Below are 17,581 nucleotides of genomic sequence, written 5' to 3'. Positions count from 1 at the left end.
AGATGACATTCAGAAGTCTCTGCCAGCCTCGACCAGTCTGTGATTCTGTGACAATTTCCTATATGTAGTCCCTGCTTTTATCAGATTTTCCCAGAATTCTTAGAATGGTTCTTTCTTCTGTTTGCAGAGTTCATTTTTCTTAGAAAAAATGTTTTGAATAGTGCACTTACTCGTTTGCAGATGAATGCTTTTCACCCTTAGTGTTCTGTTCTGGTTTAATGATGTGGTACATAAAGTTTTTCCTATCACACTGAAGGTGTGCTTTGCCTGTTAATTCATTTATCTTCATCTCTGACATAATGTCTCCACAGTGGAAGTTCAAGCAAAGGAATTCTACTGTAAAAAAAAGCTTTGTGACTATTTCATAGTATATAAAGAAGTAGGTAGTACTCAAAATTGGAATAAAGCAGAGTTAATTCTTTTGTTGCAGCTTAAATTAAGTGAACAGCCATATTGAAATGTTTCCTGTTAATGAAATACCTAGTCTGAAATTTTAGAAAATTTAAGAAAATCCATATTTAAACTCCTCAAAGCTTATTTAACATATCTCAGCAAGCTGGATGAATAATGAAGGAATTTTTTCATATACAATATGCAGAGATACATGCAGAGACAATACAAACACAAGCATCTTCTCAGATCCTTTGGGCAAGAAGTCTGCCAAGCTGGGGTGGACTGACTGGCTGCCATCAATAACAAAGAAAATAGGCTATAGATAGGTCTACTTAAATCACTCAAAGTTAGATCCATCCAAACTAGGAATGGCACAGCCTTCTCATATGGTGAGTCTGTCTGCTGAAAAGGGAAATCTGCCCCAGGGTTACTGCTTGACTTGTTATAGTTTACTTTCTTTTTATAGATGTTAACATGAAAAATAGACAACTCTGGTAAGCATGATTGAGTCTTCCCTCTCTTTACTTATTTACAATCAACAATCCTACTTAGGTATAATGAGTTATATATTTCTTCTCACTTGAACAGCGTTAGACATAACCATTCTCACGCAGACACAACCCAAGAACTGATGGCAGCGATAAACAAGAACTGAATCCATGATGTACCACGAACAGGAGCAATTTTTCCCACAGCACTGTAGTACCATTGTCAGGCAGTGAGAGGAAATCTTCCCACTTTCTGGTCCCAAATTTACTCAATCTCACTGTCACAAAAACCCAAATCTCTGTTTATGCCCCTTCCACCCCTATCCAGGGTTCACTGCATGCACAGAGTGGATTCTCACACTGAAATCAATTACAGGACCTCACCCCATGTAATCTAGTGCAGAACTGCAGTATTAACTTGGGGTTTCTTTGAAGGATGTTTAAGCCCAAGGGTGAGATGTTAACAGAAAATATTCTCTCTTGTTTAAAATCAGTGGCTACATAGGAGTGCCAGTGTATGGTAAAAGCCACGTCTTTTTAAGGTGACAGAAGTAATCCTGCAAATTAAGGACCACTAGTAAGACCCCCTTCAGTGCCAAATAAAATGACTGATACCAAAACAGAAATAAAAGCTCCAATACATTATGGACAAAGCAGCAAAGTTTCTGAGCAGAAAGAAAAATGCCTCCTTGCTCTCTGCTAGCATTTTAACAGGGCAGCATACTAGCAAACACGGTCAGTGTAACTCAGGGCACTCACCAGACCTCCAAGGAGGATTTATCATCTTACCATCTTTAACAACTCTCATTTTGTGAAATGGCAAAAAGTGCATCTCATGAAATTAACAGGATAATAGAGCCTGGAGGATCTTTAGAGGAATGCGATAGAGGTAAGCAAATGAACAAAGAGCAGCTGGTGAAATTAAGTGTTGATAAAAGCAAAGTAATGCACATTTAAAGAATTTTCTGATAATACGATCTGTTATTGATAAATTTCATTGACGTCTAAAATACCCATACAATCGTGAAATGAAACAGTGCACCATCAATGAAATAATGTTACAATAGTATGTAATAAATGAGTGTCAAAGAAATAAAGTTGGATACAGTAACACTTTAAAGGTCAATTGTATATTGCCACCAAGAATACTGTTCAGTTCTGGTTACACTGACTAGAAAAGATGTGGTGGGTGAAAAGTTCACTTATGGAAAATGGAAATTATATAAGGCATAGATAAAAATTCAAGTGAAGATCACAAATATTGACAAGGAATAAAATAAATACAAATGCACAAATACAAACAAGTATTCAAATAAATCCTGTAAGGATCAGAAAGGAGACTGGAGATTCCCACTTTGTTTCCCATAGTACAAAACAGGCAAACACAACTCCATTTGAAAATGCTAAATCCAAAAGTGGTCAAAAGAACAGTCTTTAAGGAATGCATAATTCTGCCTGTGGGAGGGCAGGACAAGCAGTGTGGCATGGCGATGGGTACAGGAGCACTCAGCCCCAGGGAAAGGAAAGCCCAGCCTCTCCTCCCCCAAGCCCACAACTGCTGGGAACTGAAGTGTGGACACTCTAGAGTAGTATTCCTCTTATATTATTGGCTTACTGCCTAAAGAGAGGGTTTTATCACATAAAATGTTAAACATGGATTTCCACATATTTCATATTCATATGTTTCTGTATGTTTACCACACAAAAATACGTTAAATTCTAGAATTACAGTTTTCAGGAATTTTCTTACTCTTTTTCTCGTGCATTTGGCACTTGATACTGAAAATGACTTGGTACCAGGTTCACCTTTGGTTTAATTTAAATCTGGGTTTGTTACTGAAGGAACATTAGTCATTCTAAATTAATTTTACCCAGATATTCCTTGCTTAAATGCAGAGGCTGATTTTAATGTATCAGAAATGAGAAAAATTAGCATGTTTTTTATAAAAAGATACTTTTTGTCCTGAAAGTTTTTACTCTGGTCTGTTACAGAAAGAAGAGCTTAATCAAATGAAACATTGTCTGGAAGAGATCTTCAAATCTCAAGGAAACCCTTGCTAGTCACATTTAATATTCAGTAAGTATAAAGAATAAGTATATAATTTTTGGAATGTAACGTACAGTACTTCAAAAAGATTGACAAAACATTATCTGCAAAGGACTTCGTATTAACATAATAATGAACCGCTTTTCGAGCCATTATGGAGACACCAAGGTTTTTATGGTAATATGTAATATGGCAATAAAAACCCATAAAATGCATAAGCATGAAGAACAAAAATGTTAAAGGTCCCTGCCCTGAACAGCTATTCATTTAAGAATACAGCTGTGTTTAGGAATTACAGCTACTTGTCTCTGTCTGAAAATGACCAGGGCATCAGCACCACTTCCTTTCTGTCCTGGAATGACAAAATGAGACTTGGACATAAAAGTCTGCAAGCCTTGTTGCTTTGTAATAAAAACAGTTTGTCTACTACACTGGGATAAATAAGACAATGTGTTTTGTGTCCAATTTGCAGAAAAATGTGCAAGCTTTGTCACCATGGCAATGATTGCACTTAACCTTGCTATCTGTTTTAAGAACCCAAAATTACCAGTGTACAGTAATACTCCTTGTACCTATTTGGAGTATTTGGTATCAGGCACCAGATACAGCTGGCAAGAATTAAGCCCATGTCCTCCTCATAATCACGTCAGCACACACACAATCTTCCAGCAAAACATAAAAGCAAGGTATCATTTTTCTCTTTTCAACCTTTTCTCCTCTATCCTTTTGATAAATCACCCTCTCAGTGTGCTTTGCACCCAGCTGACTTGGGGATGGAGCTGCTATTCCACCCTGTCAAGCTGTGCCTCCTGCTGCTGGTTTCACTACTGTTCCTGCCGTGCCATGCTCTCCACTTTCTCCCTGATGCCTCTCCTGCAGCACCACTTCTGCTCTCCCTCCTCTCACCTCCCATCACTTTTCAGCTCACTCTTCTAACTCGCTGCTGTGTCTTCCAGGGCCTCCCCAGTGCCTCCCACCCATTCCACGCAGGCTGCCAGGTGGGATGAAGGGATGCTGTGCTGTTGCCAAGGCGCCCGGTTTGCTCTGCCACCCCTGCAGCAAGCTACTCACCCCGCAGCCAGCAGCAAGTAGATGCTTGGCCATGCTGCAGAGGGCTATTCCAGGCAAGCTCACCCAAGAGCCTGCTACCAAGGTGAGCAAGCTTGCCCCGGAGCACGCGGCTGAGGGGCAACTGCCAGCAGCTCCCACCTTACAGGACTACTCTGATAGCCCAGTGCCGTTGGAAGTCACCACTAACCTGCACAGCGTTTATCCTCCCGCCATGTGGCGGTTGTCGTTTATCCTCCACATTACTAATTATGAGTTAATAAAAATCACAGGCTGTTTTTTTCTGGATTGCTTGCATACGAAGTTACCATAACTCAAGAATTATAAAAAATAACAAGCACAACCAGACAGGCCACTACAGAAGAACAGAAAATTCTGGAGATACTGTTTCTCCATTTTAAGGCTTTTTCCCCAGAAGGCATTTTTAAGAGCTGCAGCCAGTTAGTGAACTAGAGAGGTGTCCTACCTCTGCTAACAAAGACTACAGCTCTTCAGGTACCATGCATCAAACAGCATGAGCAAGACCCCTTCCCATCATTTCAAATGCAGCTTCTGAGACACGAAAGGAACCTCACAAGGTTCTCGAGGTACACACACTGACGTCCTAGTCATAGCACAGTGGTTAATAACCAGCTCCATCAGCTTTCCCCAAAGGCAGCACACTACTCTGCATACCCACAGCATTAGTGTTCCGAGACTGGTTTTAATTATGTAGCTAGAGTGAGAAAATGTCACTCTCCCAGAGGAAAAACTTGATCTTTAAAATAATACAGACTCTGTCACTCTTCACAAGCTTAGTAGTTCAAGAAAACTATCACTAGGGCACAGAATTCTTTTATCTTTTTTATTTATCCACCAAGTAAAAAAAGACTAAAATATCGCTGAAACAAACTGAAATAAAAAGGATCAATAGGCAGAAAAATAATGCCTTGATCCTCTGCCTGTCTTGATTAAAATTCTGACAGACATAATACAAATAAAAAATGATCCTCAGTAAAGGAATGTGAGTTGAAGAAATAGAAAAAATACCAAAAAGTTCCAATTATAGCACCAATCATGAACAGGGAATTTTTCACAAGATCACCCAAAGGGCAAGTCCTTCTCTGGAAAAAATAACCCCAAGAGCTTTTAACCAGATATAAAGCAAACACAACATCATTTAAAGACAGGAACAACAACCTATGCAGGATAAATTCCATGGGTCTTAGCTGTCACTACAGAAAGGTCAAGGCCAAAACTGACTCTACTATACTTGAAACTACAGTTCTGCAAAAAATTGGTAACCAAAGCAAAGGCTGCACTTACACCACCACCTGTTCTGGGGAGGGAAGGAGCCAACTATCCTCAAAACCTATCTTTTATTGTCCGTGTTGAACTATGTTGAGTAACTGTGTATTTCACCTCCTCCACAGGCATTCTTCTGCATTGCTGCCTCACTTGCTCATGAGAACACGATTTTATTCCAACAAAAAGTGCATAAATATATTACAGGTTACCAAAGCCTGTGAGAATCAAAAGTAGTAAATTCTGTCAAATGCACTTAGCCCCACTTCTCCCCCTTCTGAAGAATAATATTTGATTTGATTGATTTGATATTCCATTAATTCACTCTTATTCTAGACAGTAGAGGTGGTAAAGAAAAAGCGTTAGGTACAACCTTGCTGTACAAAGCTGCAAGAACATACCCTTCATCATGAAAATAATAAGACAACTATATGTTAAAAAGTCAACAACCTGCAGAAAGCCTCCAGGCCCAGGAAAATTACTCCAATCCAAGTACACAAGTAACAGTGTGGAATAGCACAAATTGTTCTCCCTGGTAAAAGCACAGCTAAACATACAAGCCAGAGAGAAAAGCACACAAAATAAACCATGTCATCTACACAGCTGGATGCGCTACACAGACTTATCAAAAAAGGCTTGAATGAAGAAATGTTTTGACCAACAGAACTGCATCGATTAACGTATATTAACTTCATCAAAAAGTAAAATGCATGAACTTTGGATAACTTCTGTAAATAGTTTCAGCATTGGGATCTGACAAAACACAAACTTTTGGATAAAGGCAACCAACTGAATAAATATAGATACCAAATACTTTCTGCTTTTTAATATTATTACTGGAGTGATTGCTTTTGTAGTTATGAAGTATGGGTGGTTTTATATGCAAATTGAGTTATTTTACATCTTCACAATGAAATACAATCAAATTCTTAACAATGTAAGAGATAAAATGAAAATGCAGTAAAGATTTTCCCTGCAGTAGAGATGCTATTTACAGTACTTGTTTTCTGCCATTCACCTGACTTTAACAAATTAAACTAAGTATGTTAGCAAACAAATGCTGAGACTCCAAAAGTTCATCCTCAATGACAAAAGAAGTATATTGCTGAATGCAGCATGCATATAATTCCAATACATATAGTTCTAATAGAACATCCTCAAAAACATAGGGTATGAAAGATACCAAGTTTAGAGTTGTGTAGATCCAATGTTCTGTCTCACAGTACAGCCACTGTGTATTTTTTTATTCTGAGGTAGTATCTCATGTGACCATACTTTGGGAAACACAAATAACACTGAAATTTTCATATATCTTAATATTAGTGGATTTACATAGCCTATAAAATCAAATTATGCTACGTCAAGTAAAAGCACGTTCTGTTCTGTGCACGGAATTTCTCATACTTTTTTTTTTTACTTCTGAAAGTACTATGCTTTAAAACACTAGCATATTTAAAACTGTATAGATTAAATAATGTTTGACTATTAACAGGCCCTTGAAATTATTTCCATAAGCACTAGTTTTGTTACATCAAAAGGGACCTGAGTAAAAGTGAGTGATCGTTTACAGAAACATGGTCAGAAATCTTAAAAGACAATTTAAATGTTTTTGGTGGTGTCTTTGCTATCCTTAGCCACCAAGGCAACAATCAATCTACAAATAGCATACAAAAAAATATTGTCCTATGCGCAAAGAGTAACATGAGAGCCCGTGTGTAAGTCATGGATTTTGATGAACGTTTGTATTAAAACCATAGTTTTATCATGAAATGTTTCCAGGTAGCCAGTTTTGATGAAAGATTTAACATATGCCCACTGGCCTAGAAAATGGAAAATATTTTACAATAACTACTAGGCTTAGAGAATGGTTAGAGGCAGGAGAATGAGTTTTTCCCTATCTGCTTTCAGGCAAAGGACTTGGGTTCCCCAAAGACAACGTAACAGAATTGATAATTAAAATGTTTAGAAAGGACTCACACAAAGAATAAGTGGGGAAGTTTTAAAAGGCCCAATGAAAGGCCGTGAATATAGAGGAAAATAAGTTAGTATGATTTTGTAGTAAACGAGAAATACTTTGTTTAGCTGTAAATCTAGCCAAGATGAGAAAAGGTGTGCTGAAAAGACTTCTAGAGAAAACAGATAAGGAAATGTACAGAAAGATGACAGACAAAAGAATTAGGAACTTAGTGTGAGCTAAGTGGACTACATATATTCAGTTAAGCGTTGTTCTTAATACATAAATGTTTCATTCTGAAACAAGATACCATACAGATCCACCACATCACCTGAAAAATATTATGCAGCCACATTAAATAAACAATTTCAGTAACAGATCCCTAATCCTATTAGATTGAACACAGTTCAGTAAAATATTGTGTTAATGAAGGTCTAATCAAACAAGAGCCATGTAGTTAGAAAAAACATTCTCACAACTGAACCTTTTAGAGAACAGCGTGCTATGAGCTAGCTTACCTCTCTAGCAACAGGAGAGGCATCAAGAAGTAGACAACGGCAAAAACATTTCTATTTGTCAGGGAGCTTCCATCTCCCAGTAATTTCCTCATCAGAAATTACACAGTAACCCAGTGTTTTCAGGGTGAAAATGCCATTAACAATATGCCTACAGGCTATTTTCAGGCTCAGTGGAGTATCAAACAAGGTGAGGCTTATCAGGTTCCAACTGAAAGATAATGAATGCACATTAGCCATTTTTCCAACTTCATTATCATGAAGGAACAGTAGACTTAATTCCTTCATGCCTTCCCAAAACACTGGACCTGGAAGATGCCATATCTGAAATAATGATGAAAATTCATCCTTCAGAAAAATGTAACTTATTAACACCTAAGATTATAAAATATTATATACCGGACAGCTCAATACTGGAATAATAAAAGTAAATTTACTGACTAGACAAGGGCTGAACCTTCATGACTGCAGGATGGTCACGCTAAACTCAGAGGTCACTAGCCGCTATGAAACACTAGGCACTCTTTCAGCCATTCAGTACAGCACCATCTTTTTACACTTCTGGAAAACTGGACTTACTGCAAATCATCCATCAGACTGGAATTTTGGATTAGGTTGTTCTAAGCAGCGTTGCAGAATTTTCCTTTTTCTGGCTTGTTCTGTCTCACCTCTAGCACGTATAGAGGTCAGAAGGCCAAATGTGAAATTGCAGATTAAAGTTCAACTTTTTGCCTCATGAAGTGAAAGACTAAATAGTAGATTAAAACCAAGAACTGGAGAGCATATACCAAATACCTACAGAAAAACCCTCCAAGTAAGTTTGGGGATAGGGGAAGCAGCAGATGCCTTCCTGGTTTAACCATTTACAGAGAGCCAGATGAAGCGGTTCAATGCACAGTAGGAACAATAAATCATTACCAGCTTACAATATGTAAGCTGTCATATAGACTTTTCCTTTTATTTATGTCATTTAAAACATGTAGAAATACTCTCTGTACAGCAAAGATTTTTTTTTTCCAAACTACAGCCCTTAAGCCAAATCTATTTCAATACTGAAAAATCTTGAATTCTCGGGTAACTAAGCACATTATCACCATTATACCTTCCACTCTTTTATAAAGGAAGGGAGACCTCAAACACTGAAACTCCTGGTATCAGGCCTTCTCACCACACAGCAGGGTATGTATCGGAAAAATACTTGCCTTTTTATCACAAATGGCAAAAATTCTGTGAGCCCAAGATATAATCACCTGTTCCTAGTGAAAAAAATTAATATGCTCAGTCAGAAGAGCTTCCTCTACGAAGAAATCATATGTTACTCAAAATAAATGTTGCTCCCAAGGAATACAATTATGCAAGTCTAAAGACAAATCAACTTTGGTTTTGCATCTTCACAAAGTATTATTATTTACCTGACATGCATGGAGTTCCAGCACAACACCAAGTGAATAAATATTGATGATGTAATTATTTGAAAGGATGCATACTGTAAGTGAAAAAACAATACTGCAAATGCCCCACAATCTTTAGATACAGCCCATTTAACTGAACTGTGACCAGGACTTCTAACTATTTTACCACAGACTCTGATCAACAGTTTGTCGACATTCAAGTTCCAGATTTTTTGAGATAGAAAAAAGATACTCACTATTCAGTTAACTTCTTCACAATAAGCTCTCTTCTTTGATTCACCCCTCAGAGATCTAGGAAAAGAAGAATACAAACACTATGTAAAAAGCTATGTGCTCAGATTTAAAAGGAGAATTTCAGTTAACCAAAGAAAATATCCAGATATTTTTAATAATATTACTTATGAAATACCATACACCCACAGGGTAGAAAAAATTCCAGTGGCACTAATTGTTTAAGTAAGAAATACTATTGTGCTAACAACATATTGTGTACGACATATTGCGTTCCAAAGGGTCACAGAAAGTACTTTGCTAACTACTGGCCTGATTCCACAACACTCACATTTTATTTACTTAACCAAACGTTCATACACAAATACAATGAGTTGCATATTAATTCATCTTCTCCACTCGGCACAAAGATTGCAGACCTGGTCTGCACCTAAGGCTGTTTATACCAAACACTGAAGGATAAGGGAGACCAGCATGATCAGATGGGAGATGAGGTAGCTTTCAGCAGCACACAACAACATATGTGTTTTCTGCTGTTTTGTAACCACAATTTCCATAGGAAAAAAAAAGCAATTTGGGGATTTACACTTCAGTTAAATACCAGCGTAAATAGTTTTGCTCTTACAAAATCTCTCCCAGGACTCTTTACTAAGGACAAATGGTGAACACCTCCGCTTTCATCACTCAGACAAAATGCATTTCCTGGAGCGGTTTACTAGCTCTGCCACTGAATCTCTTGAATCACCAACATTACTTTAGGCATTATTTGAAATTTTGGGGGACAGAGCAATGGTGAAAATGATTAAAATCTATTATTCCCTGGAATCAACTATCAGGTTAAGTGATTATAAAATATTACTATTAAAAGGATGAATAAACAACCAACTGAAATGATTTCAGAAGAATTTATTACCATGAATAGTTGGATTCAATAATTATTCTAGACTTGGATTATCTTAGAGAGCGTAAACAGAAACCTATGCATTAGGAAGTCTGACTAATGACAAAAAGTTCAAAACAAAAATTCTGTTGAACTGCAGCAATATTTTGCTGCAAGCATTAGGGTTGAAATTATAGCTTTGAAGGCTTGCTGCAGTTAAAAAGAAATTAGTATTGTTGTCAGTAAACCATTAATTACCTTGTATCTTTAGTAGTTTCCTAAATGACTTGCAAATTAGCATATATTTTTAATCATGCTGTGAAAACTGCATCACGATTGAGCAAAATATATATGAGCTATAAAAGACACCTCTCCAAAACAGTATTTATTATATACCGTGTCCTAAGACCCATGAGTCAGGGATAGACTAAGAAGAGCATAATCAATAAAGGGGGATCTACCATAACACAATAAAAAGATTTCCCAACTTCAGTTCCTTTTTTCCAACTCAGAAAGCTAGGAATTCTCCCTTGGCAAATAAATTACTCATAAGGAATGGGATGCAGGTTAATATATGAGGGTTCCCAGGTTTGTTAAGAATCACTCATTCTTCTGACTTAAAATAGAAAATGTTTGCTAGACATGTTTGTCTAGAGCCCTTCTTAATGTAATTGGGGTGATGCAGCTTTTATTCGGGTTCATGAAACACAGTGAATTGATAAGATTCATCACTAACACTACATTAGCCAGAAGGTAAGAAAAGGGAAGACAGTATTTTAAAAAAAAACTGTAAAAAGCAGTGAATCTTCACCTGTTGTAACTAAACCTGAAATCTTTAAAGCTGGACTTAGGATCCAGGAACTTTTTCTCATTGAGGTCAATAGAGTTGCTGTCAACAATGAGAACCCAATGAAAAAAAGCAAAAGTTTATTTTCAACAAAATAAATTATGTTCCTTACTAGAGGAAGTTGAGAACATAAGGAAGGATCAAACAGATCTCTGTGGTGTACATTACCCTGATTAAGGCTGTTATCACATGCATCACAGAAAAGCCTCAAACTGATAAAGCAGCAGCATTCATCTTTTCTTCTTTAATCTTCTCTGTCAGCAGTTTACAATCATGAAAAACTATGGATTTCTTGGATTTTTTTTAACTTCCTAAATTCTTTTTTTCAGTAGCTACTCTTTATTGTAAGATTTATGCATAATGAGATCTTATCAAGACAAACCCTCCTTTCATTTTCATCTATTCCTATTTGGTACCTGTAGTCTCAGCAGACTCTAAATTCAGGAAACAGATGAAGTCCACAGATCAAAAATCACAATATCTAGGGCAAAGAACTATAGCAGGAAAAACTTCCAGCTGTGTGAATACTGCCAGTAGATATCAGATAATTACACACAACACAAGTCGTTGTAGGATCCATTCATCAAATGCAAACCCTGCTCAGCTCAGTGCTCAGCGCGTGTACTGCAGGTACCACAGGAAATGCACAGGTCAGGTATGGCCGAGGAAGACGTAAGCGGACCTGTTCATGTGCAACTAGGATGCCTTTCCTAATTAGATTACCAGACCAGCAACCTAACTCATCCTACTTCATCCTGTGACCGCCAGAGATGTATCCTAAACCTCAGAACGATGATCTATTTCTACAAACACACAGCCTGACGGCGTCAGCCCCGGGGAAACCCAGCCCTTCAGATTCTGAGCTCGAAGTGGGACATGCATTTTGAGGCAGCAAAATACTTCCAAATTTGAGCCTGTATGTACGAATGTATTTTTTACAAGTTGTATAACTAAAAAGAATGGAAAGGAAATTTATTTCCTTAAAAATCCTCGTTGGCATTAAATAACCCAAGGGCCACGGCAGGCAACGCGCCCAGGAAGGTACATCGCTTAGCAGGCGAGCGCACCGGCGGGCTCACGGAGAGCTCCGGCAAGCAAGGCCGGCGGGGGCGGTGCGTTGTCCTTCTGAACACCACTTGCAGCATCTTTAGACCCAAGAACTCAGTGAACAGGTGCTACTGGAAAAGAAAAAAAAGAAAAAAAAAGAACGGCGCGGTGGCAGGGCAGGAAAGGCCCTCAGCCAGCCCGTCCCGCCTTCCCCCACCCGACCCGGGCAAGGCACCACTTGGCAGGGACGCCGAAGCCACGGATTGGGGCGGCAGTCGCCGCTCGCCGCCCGCCAGCGGGCAGGCCCAGCCCCGGCTGCTGCCGCCCCCCGCCGCGGCCCGAGGCGAGCCTCCCGCCCGCTCCGGACTGGGGCAGGCGGGCAGCCCGCCTCCGACCCGGGCACCGGCCGCCCCGCCGGGCCCCGCCCCGGGTCCCAGCCCGGCTCTTCCGGGTCGGGCGCTCCGTGTCCGCCTCACGCCGCGGCTACACGGGCGGCGGCGGCAGCGCCAGGGCGCGGGCCCCGAACGGCGGAGCCGCCATGCCGGTGGCGGGCGAGCGGAGCGCGGCGCGGCGGGAGGCCACGGCGCGGCGGCTGGCGCGGTTCGCGGCGCTCAGAGGTGGGGCGGCCCCGGGCGGGGCGGGCGGGGGCCCGGCCCAGCCGAGCCGCGTGCAGCGCGGGGCTCCGGTGGGCCGGGTGCGCTCTGTCGGACCTCGGGAGGCGGCGGGCTTCGGCGCGGCGCTCCGGCGGGGCCGGTCGTCCCTGCCCGCCCCCGCCGGCGCGCCTGACGCGGTGCCGCTGTGCCGACAGGGAGGGCCGCCCGCCCCGGCGAGTTCTGGGACGTCGTGGCGGTGACGGCCGCCGACGCGGAGCAGGCGCTCGCCTACCGGCAGCAGCTGGCGGAGAAGCTGAGCAGAAAGGAGCTTCCCCTGGGGGCTCGGTACCATGTGTTTGTGGATCCACCTGGACCGAAAATCGGTGGGCACCCGTTGTCGGCTTTCCCCTTGCTCGCACCGGGACGAGCCCTGACAGCAGCTGGTTTTGGCTTCGGAGGGGCAGAAGGGGCTCCGTGGCACTATCCGTTATCTTCTTTGCATGCTTTTATCAACTATGATACAGTAGGACTACTCAGTCAGAACTGGTCTAGGAAATTTCAGATAGCTGTGCATCCATTGACACTTGGTTTGTTTAAAATATTGTCTCTGCAGTCATAGAGACTTTTTAAAAAATGAATTGCACACTTTCTACAGCAGAAGGCAGCATTTAAAACATGCTTCCTGATCGTCCTGCCACAGCACCAGATCCCAGTATGCTTCACATGTCAATACAGATATTACTGGTGCTCTTTTCAGCAGATACTAAAATATTTTTTCTTTAGGAAATGGTGGCTCAACACTTCATGTTCTTCGGTGCTTGGAAGATCTGTACGGTGATAAATGGACTTCTTTTATTGTGCTGCTAATTCACTCTGGTAAATTCTATTTTACATTTTACACTCTAAAGTTGTACTTTTTTTTTTTCTAAAAATAGTAGGATGGCAAAGTCAGAGTTCTAAAATACAGTTCCCTCAGAAAAGTAATTCCAAGTGTATCTGATCTGATCACTTGAATTTAGATTGATGCTTAAGAGATATTACGGTCACTTAAGCATTTCTTCTCAGCACATAAGTTGTTCAGTCAAACAGTGGAGAAAGAAGTGTAATTCAGAATATCCAAATTAAGCTCCTGCCTTGAAATAACTATTTAAGAAGCAAGGCCCTCTCTGGGGGACTTAGGGGTCCTCATAACCACAGGCAGACTGAATACTTGCTTTTTTATCCAACTAGAACACTTCAAAAAGGTGCATCAGTTTTGCAGAGAAGAAAGAAACCAGGTAATAACAAGTCACCTGACCAAACCACTGCGTAATTGACCTATCTCTGTGACTTAAAATTCCTGGGGGTGGGGGGTGGGGTGTACAGGGGTCCTCCTTTTTTTCAGTGGAAAAATCAGTGGAAAAGTAGGTGTTTGATTTCTTCACTTTAGTTATAGATGAGTGGTCCATATTCCAGCTCTGAAGCAAACTAAAGGTAATTAAATCAACAACAAGTTTAAGCTATTTAAGGCATCCTAAATTTTGGACAAAAAGTCAGATCTGCTTTGAGAAATGTTTGAAGTAGAATAACTGATGATTTTTTTACATCTGTCATTTTTTGAGGACTACTTAGTATATCACCAAGCTGGGCTGGGGGGGTGGGGTGGGTGTTATGCCTTTGTGTATATGTAAAATACCTGTATAGGTTTAGTTTTTTACTTGCTTATATACAGTGTCTCTGTATAATTAAAAATATCTTTCTTCAAGGTGGTTACAGTCAACGTTTACCAAATGCAAGTGCGCTGGGGAAGATTTTCACAGCTTTGCCTTTTGGCGATCCTGTCCACCAGATGTTGGAACTGAAGCTTGCCATGTACATTGATTTCCCCAGTCACATGAAACCAGGAATTCTCATTACGTGTTCAGATGACATAGAACTTTACAGCACTGAAGTTACAGAAACTGTCACATTTGATAAACCTGGATTTACCGCGTTGGCTCACCCTTCAGAGCTGACAGTTGGGACCACTCATGGCGTGTTTGTTTTAGATGCATCCAGTTTTTCAGGAAAAGGAGGACTTGAATACACATCTTGCCATCGTTTCCTGCACAAGCCTGATATTGAGACGATGCGCCAGCGTGGTGCAGTATGCGTAAGAGGGAGTTATTCTCAGCTAAGTTCCTATGGAGACCATCGTGACTCAGAAATGGTCTCAGAGTGTGTGTATACAGACAGTATATTTTACATGGATCATAGCATTGCAAAGAAATTGCTGATATTTTATAAGCAGATGGGCACTCTTTGCTGTGAAATAGATGCATATGGTGACTTCCTCCAGGCCCTGGGACCTGGAGCCACTCAAGATTACACAAAAAATACCAGTAATGTCACAAAAGAGGAATCACAGTTAGTAGAAGTACGGCAGAAGCTATGCTCCCTTCTGAAAGGAACTACGCTTAATGTTATAGTCTTAAACAACTCTAAGTTCTATCATATTGGAACTACTCAGGAGTATTTGTTTCATTTTACATCTGACAGCAAACTGAAATTTGAACTCGATTTACTGTCTGTGGCTTTTAGCATCATTTCTGACAAAGCTGAGACCTTGGACCAGTCAGCAAGTATCATTCAAAGCATACTTGAGCCTGGATGTTTTATAGGACCTGGATCTGTTATTGAATACTCTAGAATTGGACCTGAAGTCTCAGTAGGGAAGAACAGCATTATTAGTGGATCGTACATAAATTCGAAAGTAGACATACCTTCAAACTGTTTCCTGAGTTCACTAAGTATAAAAATTCATGATCAAGTAAAGTATGTAAGTATGGTGTTTAGTGTAGAAGACAACTTGAAAAAGACTGTGAAATTGTTGTCAGATATATGTTCACTCCAGTTTTTCGGAGTCAGCTTACTAGAATGCTTGGACCTCTGGGGTGTAAAAGTTTCAGACCAGCTCTTCTCCAGTGAGAACACGTGTTGGGGATTGTGGACTGCTAGGATCTTTCCTGTTTGTTCTACTTTAAGTGAGTCAGTTAGAATGTCATTAAAAATGTTAAATTCTGTGCAGCATATGTCACCTTTTAAATTGAATGGCTTTAAGCTCCTGTCTGTTGAAGAAATGCTCACCTTCAAAGATGTAAAAGACATGTTGAAATTTAGGAAGCAAATTTATGATGAAATCCATCTACAAAGACGAAAGGAGAAGTTTGATTTGTAGAAGGAAAAGTACTTGAACAAATTTCCTGTTTTCATTTGTGGATGATTGATTACTTTCCAGCTTGTAAAAATCATAAGAAAAAGATACACAGACCTTTTCTCTGATCTCAGTGAAGTAGAAGTAAGGAAATTGCATTAACAACGTTGTAGCATAACATTAATAATGCAGTAAATGCAGATAACCTATTCTTTTGATGAAAGAAGTAATGAAATATTTCACATCTCTGAAAACACTAATTGGTGACTTTTCTTGGAGTTCACATTATTATGTTTTGTAGTCTTTGTCAGTAGGAATGTGATACAGAACAAATTAATTATAAATGTGACTGAAAACTGCTTTAAAAGTTTTTCAAAATAGACCATTAGCTCCAGCAACATGGAATGATATAGCAGTAATTTATGTTGCTCTCTTTTCATGATGCCTTTTTACAGTAGTGTTTCAAATAGGTAGAGATAAATTTAATAAAAGTACTTTTTAAGTCAAGACATCTTAAGCATCAATCATTTTCTTTCTTGATTTTTTTTTTTCATTTTGTCATTTTGTTATACTTTCTTGGATTTCATCAGAGGGAAGGATTTGCATGAGAGATCATTCTTTCCCTTGTGACTAATAATATTGGGGTCAAAACCTGGCATCAAGACATACTGGGTTTTTTTGGCTTGGTTTTTTTTTACTATTAGTCATTTGGAAGCTGGTAGTTTGATTGGGCAGCTACCAACTTTTTTGGTATCCACAGATTTACTGATATGTGTCACATGAAAACCTACATTTCATATTTCTCTAAACTGAACTGTCAGAGGCCTTGGTGTGATGCTTAATCCTCATGCAGACTGGTGAAGTAAGCAACAACAGAGAGGTTAACTATTGTGAGTGGTAACACAATGCACATCTTCAGAGAAACACACACTACCTATTCACTCTTCCCCTTCTCCACCCTTTACTAATAAAGATAGAATCACAGAATCATTAAGGTTGAAAAACACCTCTAGGGTCATCAAGTCTAACTGTCAACCCAATACCCTCAGGCCTCCTAAACCATGCCCTGGAGTGCCACACCTACATGTTTTTTTAATACCTCCAGGGATGGTGACTCCACCAACTCTCTGGGAGCCTGTTCCAATGCCTGACCATTCTTTCAGTGAAGAAATTTTTCTTAACATCAAAAACCTCCCCTGATGCAGCTTGAGGCCATTTCCTCTCATCCTATGGCTGGTTACTTGGGAGGAGAGACTGACCTCCACTTCACTACAACCTCCTTTCAGGTGGTTGTAGAGAGTAATAAGGTCTCCCCTCAGCCTCATCTTCTCCAGAACAAACAACCCCAGTTACCTCAGCTGCTCCTTGTAAGACTTGTTCTCCAGACCCTTCTCCAGCTTTGTTGCCCTTCTCTGGACATGCTCCAGCACCTCAATGTCCTTCTACTGAGGACCCCAAAACTGCACACAGTACTCGAGGTGCAGCCTCACCAGTGCTAAGGACAGGGGCACGATCACTTCCCTGCTCCTGCTGGCCATACTATTCCTGACACAAGCCAGGATGCCATTGCCCTTCTTGGCCACCTGGGCACACTGCTGGCTCATGTTCAGCCGGCTGTCAACCAACACACCCAGGTCCTTTTCAGCTGGG

General features: G+C 40.2%; 1 protein-coding gene and 1 long non-coding RNA gene across 2 annotated transcripts; one reads left to right on the top strand and one right to left on the bottom strand.

Moving 5' to 3' along the window:
• Nucleotides 1-8,875: 8,875 nt before the first annotated feature.
• Nucleotides 8,876-12,361, bottom strand: LOC142059040 (uncharacterized). The gene is made up of 3 exons (XR_012661184.1): nt 10,018-12,361; nt 9,398-9,452; nt 8,876-9,005 (listed from the first exon to the last, which is right to left on the bottom strand). It is a non-coding gene; the product is annotated as an uncharacterized LOC142059040 (long non-coding RNA).
• A 238-nt stretch (nt 12,362-12,599) lies between these two features.
• Nucleotides 12,600-16,440, top strand: FPGT (fucose-1-phosphate guanylyltransferase). The gene is made up of 4 exons (XM_075097282.1): nt 12,600-12,783; nt 12,975-13,142; nt 13,543-13,635; nt 14,505-16,440. The coding sequence occupies exons 1-4, from the start codon at nt 12,705-12,707 to the stop codon at nt 15,953-15,955; spliced, it is 1,791 nt and encodes a 596-aa protein (XP_074953383.1). The 5' UTR covers nt 12,600-12,704; the 3' UTR covers nt 15,956-16,440.
• Nucleotides 16,441-17,581: the final 1,141 nt, after the last annotated feature.

This window comes from Phalacrocorax aristotelis, chromosome 6 (assembly GCF_949628215.1).
Source record: "Phalacrocorax aristotelis chromosome 6, bGulAri2.1, whole genome shotgun sequence".
In the NCBI taxonomy this organism is placed as follows: domain Eukaryota; kingdom Metazoa; phylum Chordata; class Aves; order Suliformes; family Phalacrocoracidae; genus Phalacrocorax; species Phalacrocorax aristotelis.
The sequence above is the reverse complement of the archived record's forward strand: the minus strand, read 5'-3'. Positions and strand labels throughout refer to the sequence as shown.